This window comes from Crocodylus siamensis, chromosome 13 (assembly GCF_052110815.1).
Source record: "Crocodylus siamensis isolate JL-2025a chromosome 13, ASM5211081v1, whole genome shotgun sequence".
In the NCBI taxonomy this organism is placed as follows: domain Eukaryota; kingdom Metazoa; phylum Chordata; order Crocodylia; family Crocodylidae; genus Crocodylus; species Crocodylus siamensis.
The window spans coordinates 37,636,872-37,650,336 of NC_143407.1; the positions used below are offsets into that span (position 1 = coordinate 37,636,872).

The following is a 13,465-nucleotide window of genomic DNA, read 5'->3' on the forward strand; positions in this document are numbered from 1 at the left end:
AAGGCGGGCCCCGCCCCCGCCATGACGTGCCGCGGCCGCGGCCAATGGGAGCCGCGCGCTACGTTCAAACGCGGGGCGCGGCGCGGCGCGGCGCGCGGGGTCATGCCGGCTACGGACGAGAACCGGGACCGGGGCCCGGGCCCCTGCAGCCCGGCGGCCCGCGCGCCCCTGCGCGCCCTGCCCTGCGGCTCCTCCGCGCTCACCCCGCTGCTCCGCCGCCTGCGCCTGCGGGTGGGTGGGTGGGCGCCCCGCCCGGGTGGGGGGGGGGGTCCTGGCCGTGGGCCTCGCGCGGCTGACCCGGCTCTGCCCCGGCAGGACGACGGCGGCTCCCCGCGCACGCCGGTGGCCCGGAAGCCGCGGGCGCGCGCCCCTGGCGGGCCCCCCCCCGGGCCCGGCGCCTGGTGGCGGAGCAGCACGCCCGCGGCCTGGCCGGAGGCGTGGAGGCAGAGCCTGCCGCTGCCCGCCCCGCAGCGCGACGCCGGCACCAGCGTCACCCCGGTCTCGGCCGCCTCGGCGGGCACCGGCACCTCCCCGCGGGCCCTGCGGGAGCGCGGCACCAACACCTCCGGGCCCGGGCCCGGGCCCCGCCGCGCCAAGGACAGCGCGGCCGAGACCGACTCTCTGCTCTGGCAGTAAGCGCTAGCCCCCGGGCCGGGGACCGAGCCGCCCGGCGCCCCGGGGCTCCCTCAGCTCGGGCACCTCTTCCTTCCCCGCAGCTGTTTCCGGGAGCAGCTGAGCTCCGTGTCCCGCTCGGAGCTGGAGGGGCGGCTGGAGAGCACCCTCATCATCGTGGAGGCCCTCTCGCACCAGCTGCAGGGCTGGCAGCAGAGGCCGGGGCCGGCGCCTGGCGTGGGGCCGGCCGAGCAGCGCGACGTGCCCACGCAGACCGAGCTCGCCTGCCCTGGCGCGGTAAGAGGCTCTGGCCCGGCCTCCGGTGCTCGCCCCGGGTCTCCTGGCCCTCGCGCTCCCACCCCAGAGCCCGGCTCTCCGTGGCCAGGGCGGCTGCGACAGGAGGCTGCCTTTGGGCTGCAGCCCCAGCGGCACGCTGTCTCCGCAGCAAGCCGGGTGGAAGTAACGCGGCCTGGCAGAGCTGCCGGGGCCCCGGGGCTGCTAATCGCATCACGCGCCTGGCTGGGCGCGCGGGGTCACTGCTGCCCTGGTTACCCTTGCCTGGACGCACGTGCGCTGCAAGGGGGAAGCACTGCGAGCAGGTGGGGCCGTGCCCAGCTGGGTAGGGAGGTGCCCCCCGCCCCTTCCCTGCCAGGCAGCAGCCCTGAGGGGGTGGCATGTCTTCCAGGAGGAGCGGCTGTATCACGACCTGTATCTGGAGTCACGAGAGCGAGTCCAGGCCCTGCAGCGGCACCGGGAGAGCGAGCAGGGCCTGCAGCAGGCGGTCCAGCAGGCCGCAGGGGAGATGGTACGTGTCAGGGTGGAGGGGGGCAATTGCTGCGGGCAGGGGGCAGCGCGTCAGGGCCTGTTGCCTGCGCCGCCTGCACCTGGCGCTGCTGAATGCCCGGGGCCTCCTATCCAGGCTCCTCCAGCACCGGTGTGGGGCTGCCTTGCTCCAGGGAAGGGTGCTGTAGCTCTGGGCGGGCCGGACCCTGTGCACGTCAGGAACCTCTGGCCGGTGCCCGCGTCCTAGTAGCAGCCCTGGTGACCTGCTCCCTAAACCTGTGCCTAACGCCTCGGCTTCCTTCCCCAGCGATCCTGGGCCCTGGAGTCTCGGGCTTTCCTGGACTTCACAGCCACCTCCCTGCAGCATCTGCAGACCGACAGGCAAGCCCTGGGCCAGGAGGTGAGGCCGGGCCGGGCGCGGTTGCACAAAGGCGTTTTGCAGCCTCCTGGCTCGGTGGCCGCTCCCCGGAGTTGCAACGAGCAGGGGCCCCAGAGCCTTGAAACCTGCAGCAGCCGAGCCCGGGCCCCAGACCGGCATCTTGCTCGTGGCCCGCCAGAGGCTGGATCCCTGGGGCTCTGGACTGAGCTGCGCTCTCTGGGGTCAGGGGTCCCCCCCAGGGGCGTGGGGTGCGAGTCGCACCAGAGTCCCAGCCCTGCTCCCACCCCTTGGCCCAGAGCTCTCCGTCAGCTGTCGTCCCCAGCTCCGCTCGCACTCCCCTGCTCCCTCCAGTTCTGCCTTCTGCCTGGTAATTTTCCACCGTCTCTGATGTCTTCCTCGGAGGAGATGGAAAAACTGGCTCTTCCAGTCCTAGGCACGGCCTTCGCCAGCCCGTTGTTGGCCAAGCGCTCGCGCCCCTTGTCGCGGCCGGGGCGGGGGCATGCTGCCGTTCCCCCAGAGCCCAGCAGCTGCCCGGACGGCCCCTGTCCACACAGGGCTGCTGGGCCTGGGGGACCGCGTGTAGCCTCTCCAGCGCCTGGCCTCAGGGCCCAGGGCTGCTGGGAAGGCCTTGCCATGCCACAGGTACTGCTGCTTCAGAGGAGTTTTGCCTTGCTAGCGTTGCCCCAGGTCCTGAATGGCAGGGTGTGAGGGTGCACTCGGCCTGGGGCGCCAGCCGGGCCTGGTGGCAGCCTGTGGCAGCGGGCGTGAGTTGCGGGGGCTGGCGTGACTGCGGCCAAGGGTGTGCTGTGCCGGGAGCTCCCCTTAGTGCCCTGCGGCCCTTCTCACAGCGAGAGCAGCTGAGGGCCCTGCTGTCCCGGTGCCGGAGCTCGCTGGAGCGGGTGGCGAGCAAGCTGCAGCAGTGCCTGGAGGAGCGGGACGAGGCACGGCGCTGCCAAGGAGAGGCCCTGCAGGCCAAGGAGGCGGTGAGCGTGTCGGGCAGGGGCAAGGCCTGCGTCCGTGCTGGGGGCCGAGCAGGACAGGAGTAGCCCCTCGCGCCCCAGCCCTGCCAGGGAGCACAGCCGGGCAGTGGGTGGTCCCAGCCCCTGGGGGTGCTTGATGTCCCTGGAGGCAGCCCCACCTCATCCCCTTGCCCGCAAGGTCCCTGGCAGTTGGGAAGAAGCTGGGTGACTCCATATCCTCCGGGTGGGGACCAGCCCTGAGCATGTGATGGGGAGGGACCGGGGTGCAAGCCCCCCAGCGCCTTGGCTGTCTTCTCGGCCATGCCGCAACCTCTCACCGGGCAGCAGCTCCATGTGCCCTGGGGCCTGGCAAGGGCAGTGCCAGGGCTGCCATGTGCAGCTGGCACTGAAGCCCCATCCTTCTGTGCCTCCCCGCCCCACCCCAGGGAGATGCAGTCCTGGAGGAGCTCCGCTGCCACTCCAGCGCCCGCATCTGCTGCAGCGAGCTGGGGCTGGCGGCCCAGAGAGAGCTCTGTGCCCTGCTGGAGGGGGCGCGGCGGCACCAGGTGAGCTGGGGCGGGCTCCCTGTGTGTGGGCTGGGACCACAGGCCTTGCTGGAGATGCAGAGCCTCGTGCTGCTGGGCCTGGCCTCTCCTGGCAGCTGGCAGGTCCCTCTGTGCTCCCCAGCACCCCACACCTCTTCCCTTCCTGCAGGCATCCTGGGCCCTGGAGTCGGAGTCGTTCCTGGAATTCGCCACCGCCTCCCTCTTCATGCTGCGGGATGACCGGCGAGCCCTGGGCCAGGGGGTGAGGCCAGCTGGGGCACGGGGGGGGGGCCGAGGGGTTGGAGCCTCGTGGTCTCCCTGCATCTGTGCCCCGGTTCCGGGCTGCAGCCGTGGGCAGCCTGGCTGGCGGCTGTAAGGGTAGGGGCGGGAGCTAGGGGTAGCCAGCCTGGGGATGCGCGTGGTCTGAGAGCTCATCTTGCGCGCTTCCCCCCTCCCTCCTAGCAAGAGCAGCTGAGGGCCCTGCTGTCCCGGGGCCGGAGCTCGCTGGAGGGGGTGGCGAGCAAGCTGCAGCGCTGCCTGGAGGAGCGGGACGAGGCGCGGCGCCGTGAGGAAGAGGCCCTGCAGGCCACGACGGCGGTGAGTGGGTCAGGCCCGTGGAAGCGCTCCTCGCAGTTGTGGCCTCGGCCCAGCTGCGGCCGGACGGGGGCTTCGCCTCCTGCCCGACAGGCCAGGCCGGCGCAGTGCCAGGCCACGGTGCGGCAGCGGGGCTGTCGCCCCTGCCAGGGCTGCCGTGGATGTGCTGCTCCAAGCCTGGGGGGAGCAGCTGGGCAAGGGGCCGGCTGCGGTCCCCCCCACAGGTGAGCATCCGGCCGCGCTCTGTGCACAGGTGTCCAGCAGGCTGGAGGAGGTGACGGCGCAGCGGGAGGTGGCGCTGGCCGCGCTGCAGGACTCGGTCGCTCAGGTGGAGCAGCTCACAACAGCCAGCTCGCGTCTGGGCACAGGTGCGTTGCCCACAGGCAGTGTGGGGCTTGCCAGGGCTGCCCACACAAGTGTGTGGAGCCCGGTGCTCCTCTGTGCCCTGGCCAGGGGAGGCTAAAGGCCTTTTGCAGTGGTCGCCTGGCCTCGGGGTCGGTGGGCTCTGCCCTCCTGTGGGCCAGCAGCCGGGGGGAGGGTGAAGGTGCTGGCTGCCTGGAGCAGGGTGCCTGGGGCCCAGCGCGTGCCACCTGACCCCTGCACTGTGTCCTAGAGCTGAGTGCCACGGTGCGGGAGCTGGCTGTGGTCGAGGTCGAGCGGGACCAGCTGCAGGAGGAAAATGCCGGTTACGCCCAGGAGACGGCGTGGTGCGTGCCGGGTGGGCTGCGGGGAGGGAGCGGGAGCTCGGCATGGCTGCCAGAGCATCCCTGGGTCTTGCTGCACATCATCACCACTTCCTTCCCTGCTGCAGGCTGAGGCAGGAGCAAGAGGCCCTGCAGCAGGAGCGTGACGGGCTGCGCCAGGAGCTGTGGGAGATGACCGAGTGCCACGAGGTGGGGCTGGCACCATGTGCCACTGACTGTGCCCATGACGCATGCTGGGGGGAGCATGGCTGCCCAGGCTGAGCATGTGGCCTGCAGGCAGGAGCTGTTGGGTCTCCTGGGTAATGGGGCCTGGAGATGTGGCCCCTTGGAAGCCATGAGCCAGGTTGCCACCTCCCAGGCCCACAGGGATGTTTTAAACCAGGAGCGGGCAATTATTTCGGGCGGAGGGCCTCTTACTGAGTTTTGGCAAGCCATCGAGGGCTGCACAACAGGCAGCCAGGGGCAGATAAACGTTAATTTTCTAAATTTTTTTAGGGACCCTGTGGGCCGGATAGAATGACTTGGAGGGTCTCATCTGGCCCGTGGGCTGCATTTTGCCCACCCGTTTTAAACCGTGTGCACTGTCCACGCCCCTTCTGTGCCCACAGTTCATCGACCAGGAGAACCGCGTGTCCCGTGCCCAGCTCCTGGAGACGGAGCACAAACTGAAGTCCACGCTGGCCACCCTGCGGGAGCGCAGCATGCAGCACGAGGAGCTGCAGGACGCCTACCATGGCCTCAAGTACGGCTGTCTCTGCCTCGTGCCCCTGGGCCTCGGCTGTGGGGAGGGCAGGGGAACCCGCAGTGGGCTGTGCAGAGCGGCGTGTTGTCACCAGTTCTGGGCAGGCAGAGCCCCAGCCTGGCCCTGGCGCAGGGATGGGGCCCTGGTGTGTGGTGGTCCTGTGGGCAGCCCTGCCCAGCACATGTGGTCCTTGTTGTGCAGCTGTTCTGGCTTCAGAGATCCTGCCCATGTTCCCCCTTCAGTGCGCCCCACCAGCCCCGTGTCCCCCTGTCCCCCGGCACCACTGACCCTGTCCCTCCCTCTCCCCAGGATGGAGGAGAGTGCCCTGCGCCAGGAGCTGAAGGCCTGCCAGGCGCAGCTCCAGGACCTGCAGCTCAAGAGGGAGGAGGTCCTGAAGTCCTCGTCGGAGATCGCCCGGGGCACTGACCAGTTGCTGGGCCTTGCCCGGGCGCTGCGCGCTGCCCAGCAGGAAGAGGTGGGTTGGTGGCACAGGGCAGGGTGGGAGCAGCGCCTGGCCCCTATGGGCTCCACGCCATGGGCCGTGACCTGTCCCCTTGTCGCCCCAGGCTGACGGAGCCTCGTCTTGGAGCAGAGCCTGCACCCCTGCCCGCCAGACCCCGCACCGCCTACATACCTCCTTCGTGGGCAGTGTCCTGAAAGCTATGGCAGGGAAAGGTAGGAGGGAGCCACGTCTGTCCTGCTTGCACGGGGCGGGGGGTGAGGCAGCATCCTGGCTCTTTGCAACCCCAGCCTGGCTGGGCCAGCCCAGGGCCTCCAGTGGCAGCGCTGGCGAGGGTGTGCAGGTTGCGCTTTGCGCTCAGGATTGGTTCCTGCTGCCCAGCACATGGCCTCGTCCCTGCTGTGCTGCCAGGAGCGGGGGAGCAGTGCCTGGTGCCCACTGGGGTGGGTAGGTGCTGCAGACCCGGCCCTTCCGTGCTCTCCGCAGACCCCGATGGCGATGGCACTGGAGTCGGGAGCGCATTCGCCAAGGTCGAGCCGGCAGCTCCTCAGAAGCCAGCAGGTACGAGCACGTGGCCCCCGGGCAGTCCTCTCAAGGCAGCGCCCTAGCCCTGTCCACCTGCCCCAGGGGCCCGGGCCTCGCAGGCAGGACGGGCAAAGGTCTCAGCACTGCCCGTGCTCTGCGGGCCCTAGCCCGGGGCTGGTGCCAGGTGGCAATGGAGGTGCGGCTCTGTCCCCAGAGGCCGAGGCCGAGGCGAGCCTGCTGGAGCGCGTGCAGGAGCTGAGGCACACCATCGCGGACCTTGTTGCCGCGAGCAGCCTGGCACAGGAGGCCGAGCAGGAGAGAGCTCAGGCACTGCAGGCAGAGATGTGAGTCTGGCTCCGGCACCGCTGTGTGCACCTGTCACCTGGCGGCCCGTGCCCCCAGCCTGGCTCCACTCTGTCCCCCCTGGGCGCAGGTCCCATCACCGCAGGCTGCGCCAGCCCCCCACCTCCCCCAGCAGGGCTCATGCTGTGCTGAGCTCGTTCCTGGCAGTGCAGGGGGTGGCCCTAGGTCCGTGGGAGTCAGCTGGAGGTCCCCCCCCACCTCCTACAGGGCTGGGGGCAGCAGGCCAGGAGCACTGCAGCCTGCGAGCAGTGTCCCCAGCCTGAGCTCAGCCAGGCCTCCCCCGCCCCCCACCGCAGCGTGGACCTGAAGCAGCAGCTGGAGACCCTGGGGGCCGAGCTGGACGCCCGCGACGGCAGCATCGCCAAGCTGAACAAGGTGCTGAGAGTCAAGTTACAGGTGAGCGGGCGCAAAGTGGGTCAGCACCAGCCCTGGGGGAGAGCCGATGTGGGACACAGGCCCGGGCGGCTCATGTTGCACCGCACGTGAGGATCTGGGTAACTGGCTTTTTCCGTGCCCCGCAGCTACTCGCTGCTCCGGTTCCAGCCGCCTCTCCTGCAGCGGGGGGTCCCCTGGGGCTCCCTTGCCCGCTGTCCTGGGCTGACGCTGCGGTGCTGAGTCACGGAGCCGGGCCTGGGCCGGCCTCTGGCCAGCTGCCCACGCCCGGCTGCCTGGGGCTCCGTGGCAGACGTGCCAGTCCTGCCCTGGGGTCCTGGCCATCGCTGCTCCCCGGCAGAGCTGTTCCTGGCCCCAGGCCAGGGCCAGGCAGGCGCTTGCTCCCCCCATCACGTGCCCTGTCTGGGGGGAGCTGCAGCAGCACTGGGGCCCCAAGAGGCCAGCCCTGAATGTGGCCCCTCTCGGCAGAGCGAGAAGGAGCTGCAGGATGTGGTGCAGCAGCAGGAGGAGAAGATGTTGCAGCTCATTGACAGGAGTGGCGAGGTCACGGTACGCAGGCTGGGACAGAGGGGAGGGCTGCCTGGGGCTGGGCTGGGGGGGTCACGCGCAGCCCCCTGGATGCCACACCTAGTGGGGGCCAAGGCCGGGCCCCCTTGTGCCATTTCCTCCCTGTCTCACCCCCATCTCCTGTGGCCAGGGCCTGAAGACGGAGGTGTCTCAGCTGCAGCGGGCACTGCAGCGGGCCGAGACAGAGGCCAAGGTGCTGTGGGAGGAGGTGAGGGGCCAGCAGCCCCCTGCGGACACCAGCAACATCCAGGAGAAGGTCTGGTTGCGGCAGGAGGTGAGGCTGGCGTGGGGGCAGGGCCTCGGGGGTGGCCCACGTGCTGCTCCCCACCAGCGAGGTCTGGCTGGGCTGGGAGCCACGGCCTGACTCCCGGGAGGCAGCAGGGCCCTTCCCAGGGGAGGGAGAGGGCTGAGCAGAGGGTAGTGCGGAGGCCGCTCTCGGAGCCCCATGCGGGGCTGCCCCTCGCTCCCAGCTGGTGCCCGACTTGCTCTGCAGGTGAACAAGCTGCGGGAGCTGCTCCTGGAGAAGGGGAACGAGATCTCATTGCTCTCCAGCAAGTACCTAGAGCAGGTAAGGACCCCGGGGCGGCACCCCAGAGCCCCCTGCCTTGCCCCCTGGCGCAGGCCTGCAGCTGCCGCTCTCCCTTGCAGAGGCGGATCCTTGAGGGGCGGCTCCATCAGGTGCAGAAGGTGCTGAAGAGCCAGGAGGAGATGGAGGAGAAGGTCAAGGAGGTGAGGCCCTTCCTTGGGCCCCGGTGCGAGCTGCCCTTCCCCTGCCAGCCCAAGATGCTGCAGGTCAACCCTCCTGGCTCCTGCTGCCTTGGCGGGGCCGTGCCCATGGCTTATGCCAGCTGCAGGAGCCCCGGGCCTGCAGCAACCCCAGCCCCAGGAGGGAGTTGGCACCACTGACCTGTCCCGCTGCCGTCCCTGGGAATAGGGAGTGATGTGGGGCCTGCCTGGGCCTCTTGCTGGGGGCTGGAGCTGCCCCATGGCCTGGGGGCTGCAAGGGCAGCTTCCTCCCCTCCTAACCTGTCTCTTGCCCCCCAGGCACTGTCCTCCATTCCTGCCGTGGTGGCCACGAGCTCCCAGGAGCTGCAGGACGTGCTCCGGTACCTGGGCCTGAAGCCGGCGGCCGGCAGCGAGTGCCCAGCAGCCGTCCTGTAGCTCGCGGTGCCCGGTGCTCTCCGCGGCCCCCTGCCCTGGGCCGTGCCCAGCCCAGCTCGTTGCTGGTCCTGCCCGGGGGGTGTGCGGGGGCGGTGGAGCTGTACAGTCTTGTATCATAAATCTGTTTCTTCAATAAAGTGTCATGCCCGGACGTGCTTCCTGGGGGTCGTGTGTGAGCCGAGCGCGGGAGGGGGTCTGCCCTGCCTGTGGCCCGCGTGCCCCCTGCGCCGGCGGGGCCGGCCTCGCCCCCCGGCCCGGGCCCGCGCTCCTCCCGCCGCCCTAGATCCGCGGCACGGGGGCCTGGCCGCGCGGATGGCGGCCGCGGCGGGGGGAGGGGCGGGGGGCTCCCGCGCCCCGCCCCCTCCCGCGGGGGCTCCCCCTGCGCGCGCGGGGAGCGCCGTGTGGCGGGGGCAGAGGCGGGCGGGGCGGGGCGGGGCGGGGCCGGGGCACCGGGAGCTCGCCCCGCCCCGGTCACGTAGCTCTGCGGCACTCGCCGCCTTTTACAGCGCCCGCCCCGGCCCCGCCGCAGTCCGCGCCCCGCGCCCGCCGCAGTCGCTCCGCTCCGCGCCGCTCCGCCGGTGAGGGCCGGGCCGGGCCGGGCGGCGATGGAGGGACGGGGCCGGAGGGATGGAGCCGGCCGGGGCGAAGGGACGGGGCCGGGCGGCGATGGAGGGACGGGGCCGGAGGGATGGGGCCGGCCGGGGCCGGAGGGATGGGGCCGGGCCGGGCGGCGATGGAGGGATGGGGCCGGAGGGATGGGGCCGGCCGGGGCCGGAGGGATGGGGCCGGGCCGGGCGGCGATGGAGGGATGGGGCCGGCCGGGGCGAAGGGACGGGGCCGGGCGGCGATGGAGGGACGGGGCCGGAGGGATGGGGCCGGCCGGGGCCGGAGGGACGGGGCCGGGCGGCGCGGGGGCGCGGGGGGATGCGCTGCGCTGGGCGGCAGCCCCCTCGGCCGGGAGGGGCGCGCCGCGCCCGGGCTGCGGGGCTACCACCTGCCCCCCCCGCCCCCAGCCGGCCCGGCCCCCGCGCGCCGCGCCATGACGCACCAGCACCCCGCGCTCTCGGCCGAGCAGAAGAAGGAGCTCGGCGACATCGCGCAGCGCATCGTGGCCCCCGGCAAGGGCATCCTGGCGGCCGATGAGTCCGTAGGTGAGCGGGGCCGGGGGCCGGGGGCCGGGCGCGGGGGCGGGCTGGCGGGCGCGGGGCTCACGGCGCTGCCCGCAGGGAGCATGGCCAAGCGCCTCAACCAGATCGGCGTGGAGAACACGGAGGAGAGCCGCCGGCAGTACCGCCAGGTCCTGTTCAGCGCCGACAGCCGGGTGAAGAAGTGCATCGGGGGCGTCATCTTCTTCCACGAGACCCTGTACCAGAAGGGCGACGACGGCACCCCCTTCGTGCAGATGATCAAGGACAAGGGCATCGTCGTGGGCATCAAGGTGCAGGCCTGCCCCTTGTGTGCGGGGGGGGGGGGCACTCCATGCCCGGGCAAAGACGCCCGTCGCCATGGCTGCCGCCTGGTTGCTACCCGACAGGAAGCGGCACCTGTTCCCGTTGCTGGGAAACAGCCGGGCTGGGGGGTTTCGGGGCTGGGGGGTGCTGGGGCGCTTCACCCGTGCCCTTCCCCGTCGCCTCGCAGGTGGACAAGGGCGTTGTGCCGCTGGCCGGGACCGACGGGGAGACCACGACTCAGGGTACGGGCCTGGGGTGCAGGCACGGAGGCACTGGGTGCGGCAGGGCCGGGGGGGGCCCGCGGGCGCTGGCTGAGGGCACTGGTGTGCGGCAGGTCTGGACGGGCTGTCGGAGCGCTGCGCCCAGTACAAGAAGGACGGCGCGGACTTTGCCAAGTGGCGCTGCGTGCTGAAGATCAGCGAGCACACGCCCTCCGCCCTCGCCATCCTGGAGAACGCCAACGTCCTGGCACGCTACGCCAGCATCTGCCAGCAGGCGAGGCCCGGAGCCCGGGGAGGCGGGCGGCTGGGCGCCACAGGCCCTGCCCCCCCCCAGGCTGGCTCCATGCTCCGTGCTCGGCACGGTATGGCCCTGCAGCTCCGCGCAGCGTGGAGCAGCCTGTGGGCGCTGGGTGGAGGCACCTGGCACCCAGCCAGCAGGTTTAGGGGCAGGAGCAAGGCTGGCTGGACAGGGCAAGGGCCTGGCAGGCTGGGACTGCCCCATCTCACACGGCTACTCCCCCTGTCCCCTGCAGAACGGCATCGTGCCCATCGTGGAGCCAGAGATCCTGCCCGACGGGGACCATGACCTGAAGCGCTGCCAGTATGTGACTGAGAAGGTGAGCAGGGTCGGGGAGGGCTGCTTGCAGCAGAGCTGCCTGGAGCCCAGTGCCTGGTGGCACGTGGCCTCCCATGGCTGGAGGGGCTGGGCGCTGTGCCCTCCTTGCCAGGCGCAGGAGGGAGATGCTGCGGGCACGGGGGCTGAGCACTGGTGGCTGCGGTTCCAGGTGCTGGCTGCTGTGTACAAAGCGCTGAGCGACCATCACGTGTACCTGGAGGGCACGCTGCTGAAGCCCAACATGGTGACCCCGGGCCACTCCTGCCCCACCAAGTACAGCCCTGAGGAGATTGCCATGGCCACTGTCACTGCGCTGCGCCGCACCGTGCCGCCCGCCGTGCCAGGTACGCCGGCTGCTCCTGCTGTTGGTGCCCGCGTGGGGCTGGGCTTGGGGTAGGCGGAAGGGGAAGGCGACCCTCTCCTGGTCCTGCGGGCACTGTTGCGGGCAGCTGCCCGGCTCACCACCCGCCCTGGCTTCCAGGGGTCACCTTCCTGTCTGGGGGCCAAAGCGAGGAGGAGGCGTCCATCAACCTCAATGCCATCAACAACTGTCCCTTGGCCCGGCCGTGGGCCCTGACCTTCTCCTACGGCCGTGCGCTGCAGGCCTCAGCCCTCGGTGCCTGGCGCGGGCAGCGGGACAACGAGAACGCGGCCACCGAGGAGTTCATTAAACGTGCCGAGGTGAGGAGTGGGGTCGGGATTGGGATCGGGGTGGGAAACCCCCTGCTCCGTGCCTGGGCCACGGCCGGCCTGGCGCTTCCATGAGCCCCTGTGGCTGGCGCTGTGGGAGTTGGGCTGGGGCCGCGTGCTGATGTGAGCAGTGCCCGTCGCGGGCAGGGCTTGGTGGTCTGCGCTCCTTGTTGGGGGCTCGGGCCTGTGCCCGGTGTGGGCTGATGGGTCTCTCCGGCATCCTAGGTGAACGGCCTGGCAGCTCTAGGCAAGTACGAGGGCAGCGGAGAGGACTCGGGCGCCGCGGGGCAGTCCCTGTACGTGGCTAACCATGCCTACTGAGCTGGCCGGCGCCAGCCCGCCGCTCCCCGCCGCTCCCTTCCGTGTCTGCCACCACCCCACCCAGCTTTCGTCCGTAGCCGCCCAAGGAGCCACGTAGCCGCTCCGTGCCCAACTGCCCGTGCCCGAGGGAGGCGGCGTGGGGAGGGGAAAGAGGAGCTCACCTTGCTTGGAAGCGCAGACCCCCTCTTGTGCTTTGCCTGTGCCCGATGCCCTAGTGTGGGCGGGGGGCTGGGGCATCGCCCGGGGCTTCCTCTCCACTTCCCCCGCGAGGTGGCGGGAGGGGACCGAGCCCGGCAGGGCAGGGGTGACCTCCCCGGTCTGGGGCGAGGGCAGTGCTGCCCCCATGAGCAAGAGTGCACCTTGTGACGCCGGCGCTGGCCCGTGCTGCCTGCCCCGTGGCGGGTGAGCCGGCCCGCGGGAGCCACTTACTGCCGCGTGTGTTGTGTTCTCCGTGTGCACCCAATGTACCAAATAGTCTAACGAATAAACTGTAGAGGGTGACGCTGTCTGCTGTGTCCGTGCGGGGCCAGGGGGGTACTCGGTGGGGGAGGAGACCAGCATGAAGGCACCGGGGCAGGGCTGCTCTCCGAGCCCGGCTTGGAGCCTTTCTGGCCGGAGCTGGTTTCTGCTTCAGGTTCAGCCCTGCGTGAAGCCATCACTCGAGGGCTGTGCCCGGCCCCCACCCTGCCCATCCCCGTCCCGTCGGGGCGCCTGGGCTGCGGGGGGTGGTCCTGGCTGCAGGTGCCAGGCCGGCCTGTGGCATGGCCCCCAACCGCCTGCTCCCCCATCCGCACTGAGCTGAGCCGCCGGCTCGCAGCCTCCCCCGGCAGGGAGGGAGGGAGGCAGGGAGGGAGCGCCTGGGCCAAGCCGCTGAATCACGGCTCTGGAGCTGCCTCCAGACGCCCTTCATGTTGCATCAAGGACACGCGCGTCAGGACAGCTCAGGCGACTCCTGCGTCACCGTTTCGGGCACTGCCGTCACCGGGCCGAGCCCTGCCCCCTGGCCGAAGGCTCCCACGGGGGCTGGGAGGTCCCGACAGGCGCAGCCCGTTGCGCCCACCCGGGCCCTGGTGCGGTGCGGGGTGGGACAGGCTCCACTGCCTGCACCCTGCCTGCGTGGGGGCACTGGGACCCCTCAAGGGCTGGTCCTGCCCCAGTGGTGCGCGGGGAGGGGGCATCGCTGGCCCTGTACGGGGGCACCTTCATCCCAGGGCAGAAGGCATTGCCACCCTGGGGCAGGGCCATAGAAAAGGAACTGCTGCCCTATTGCAAAGGGGATCATTGCTGTCTGGGGGAAATACTGCTGGCCGGAGGAGGTGGGGCTCGCAGCTCCTTATGGTCTGCAAGGGTGCCCCCCCTCCGAGCCACGTGCCGCCCAG

General features: G+C 71.2%; 2 protein-coding genes across 3 annotated transcripts; both read left to right on the forward strand.

Annotated features, from left to right (window-relative positions):
* Window positions 1-6: 6 nt before the first annotated feature.
* On the forward strand, window positions 7-8,938 carry SPAG5 (sperm associated antigen 5). Of its 2 annotated transcripts, none has more exons than XM_090026514.1 (23): window positions 7-231; window positions 316-632; window positions 717-909; window positions 1,298-1,417; window positions 1,703-1,795; window positions 2,623-2,757; window positions 3,180-3,299; window positions 3,448-3,540; window positions 3,741-3,875; window positions 4,126-4,240; window positions 4,486-4,579; window positions 4,684-4,765; window positions 5,185-5,318; window positions 5,628-5,793; window positions 5,885-5,993; window positions 6,265-6,339; window positions 6,500-6,647; window positions 6,963-7,062; window positions 7,528-7,608; window positions 7,757-7,900; window positions 8,120-8,194; window positions 8,275-8,355; window positions 8,671-8,938. In XM_090026514.1, the coding sequence occupies exons 1-23, from the start codon at window positions 22-24 to the stop codon at window positions 8,785-8,787; spliced, it is 2,937 nt and encodes a 978-aa protein (XP_089882640.1). In that variant the 5' UTR covers window positions 7-21; the 3' UTR covers window positions 8,788-8,938. The 2 variants fall into 2 exon arrangements, with proteins under 2 accessions (XP_089882640.1, XP_089882641.1); XM_090026515.1 differs by having other exon boundaries at window positions 6,518-6,647.
* A 270-nt stretch (window positions 8,939-9,208) lies between these two features.
* Window positions 9,209-12,592, forward strand: ALDOC (aldolase, fructose-bisphosphate C). Its single transcript, XM_090026531.1, has 9 exons — window positions 9,209-9,365; window positions 9,801-9,938; window positions 10,014-10,225; window positions 10,426-10,480; window positions 10,573-10,733; window positions 10,993-11,076; window positions 11,245-11,419; window positions 11,557-11,756; window positions 11,991-12,592. Exons 2-9 carry the CDS (start codon window positions 9,827-9,829, stop codon window positions 12,084-12,086), a joined length of 1,095 nt encoding a protein of 364 aa, XP_089882657.1. The 5' UTR covers window positions 9,209-9,365; window positions 9,801-9,826; the 3' UTR covers window positions 12,087-12,592.
* Window positions 12,593-13,465: the final 873 nt, after the last annotated feature.

Excerpts from the sequence above, each read along its gene's own strand:
- SPAG5 (XM_090026514.1), top strand. The coding sequence starts at position 22 with ATGACGTGCCGCGGCCGCGGCCAATGGGAGCCGCGCGCTACGTTCAAA. Across the intron at positions 7,609-7,756 it reads ACAGGAGTGGCGAGGTCACG|GGCCTGAAGACGGAGGTGTC; the intron begins GTACGCAGGCTG and ends TCCTGTGGCCAG. Across the intron at positions 7,901-8,119 it reads AGGTCTGGTTGCGGCAGGAG|GTGAACAAGCTGCGGGAGCT; the intron begins GTGAGGCTGGCG and ends CTTGCTCTGCAG.
- ALDOC (XM_090026531.1), top strand. The coding sequence starts at position 9,827 with ATGACGCACCAGCACCCCGCGCTCTCGGCCGAGCAGAAGAAGGAGCTC. Across the intron at positions 10,481-10,572 it reads CGGGGAGACCACGACTCAGG|GTCTGGACGGGCTGTCGGAG; the intron begins GTACGGGCCTGG and ends GGTGTGCGGCAG. Across the intron at positions 10,734-10,992 it reads ACGCCAGCATCTGCCAGCAG|AACGGCATCGTGCCCATCGT; the intron begins GCGAGGCCCGGA and ends TGTCCCCTGCAG.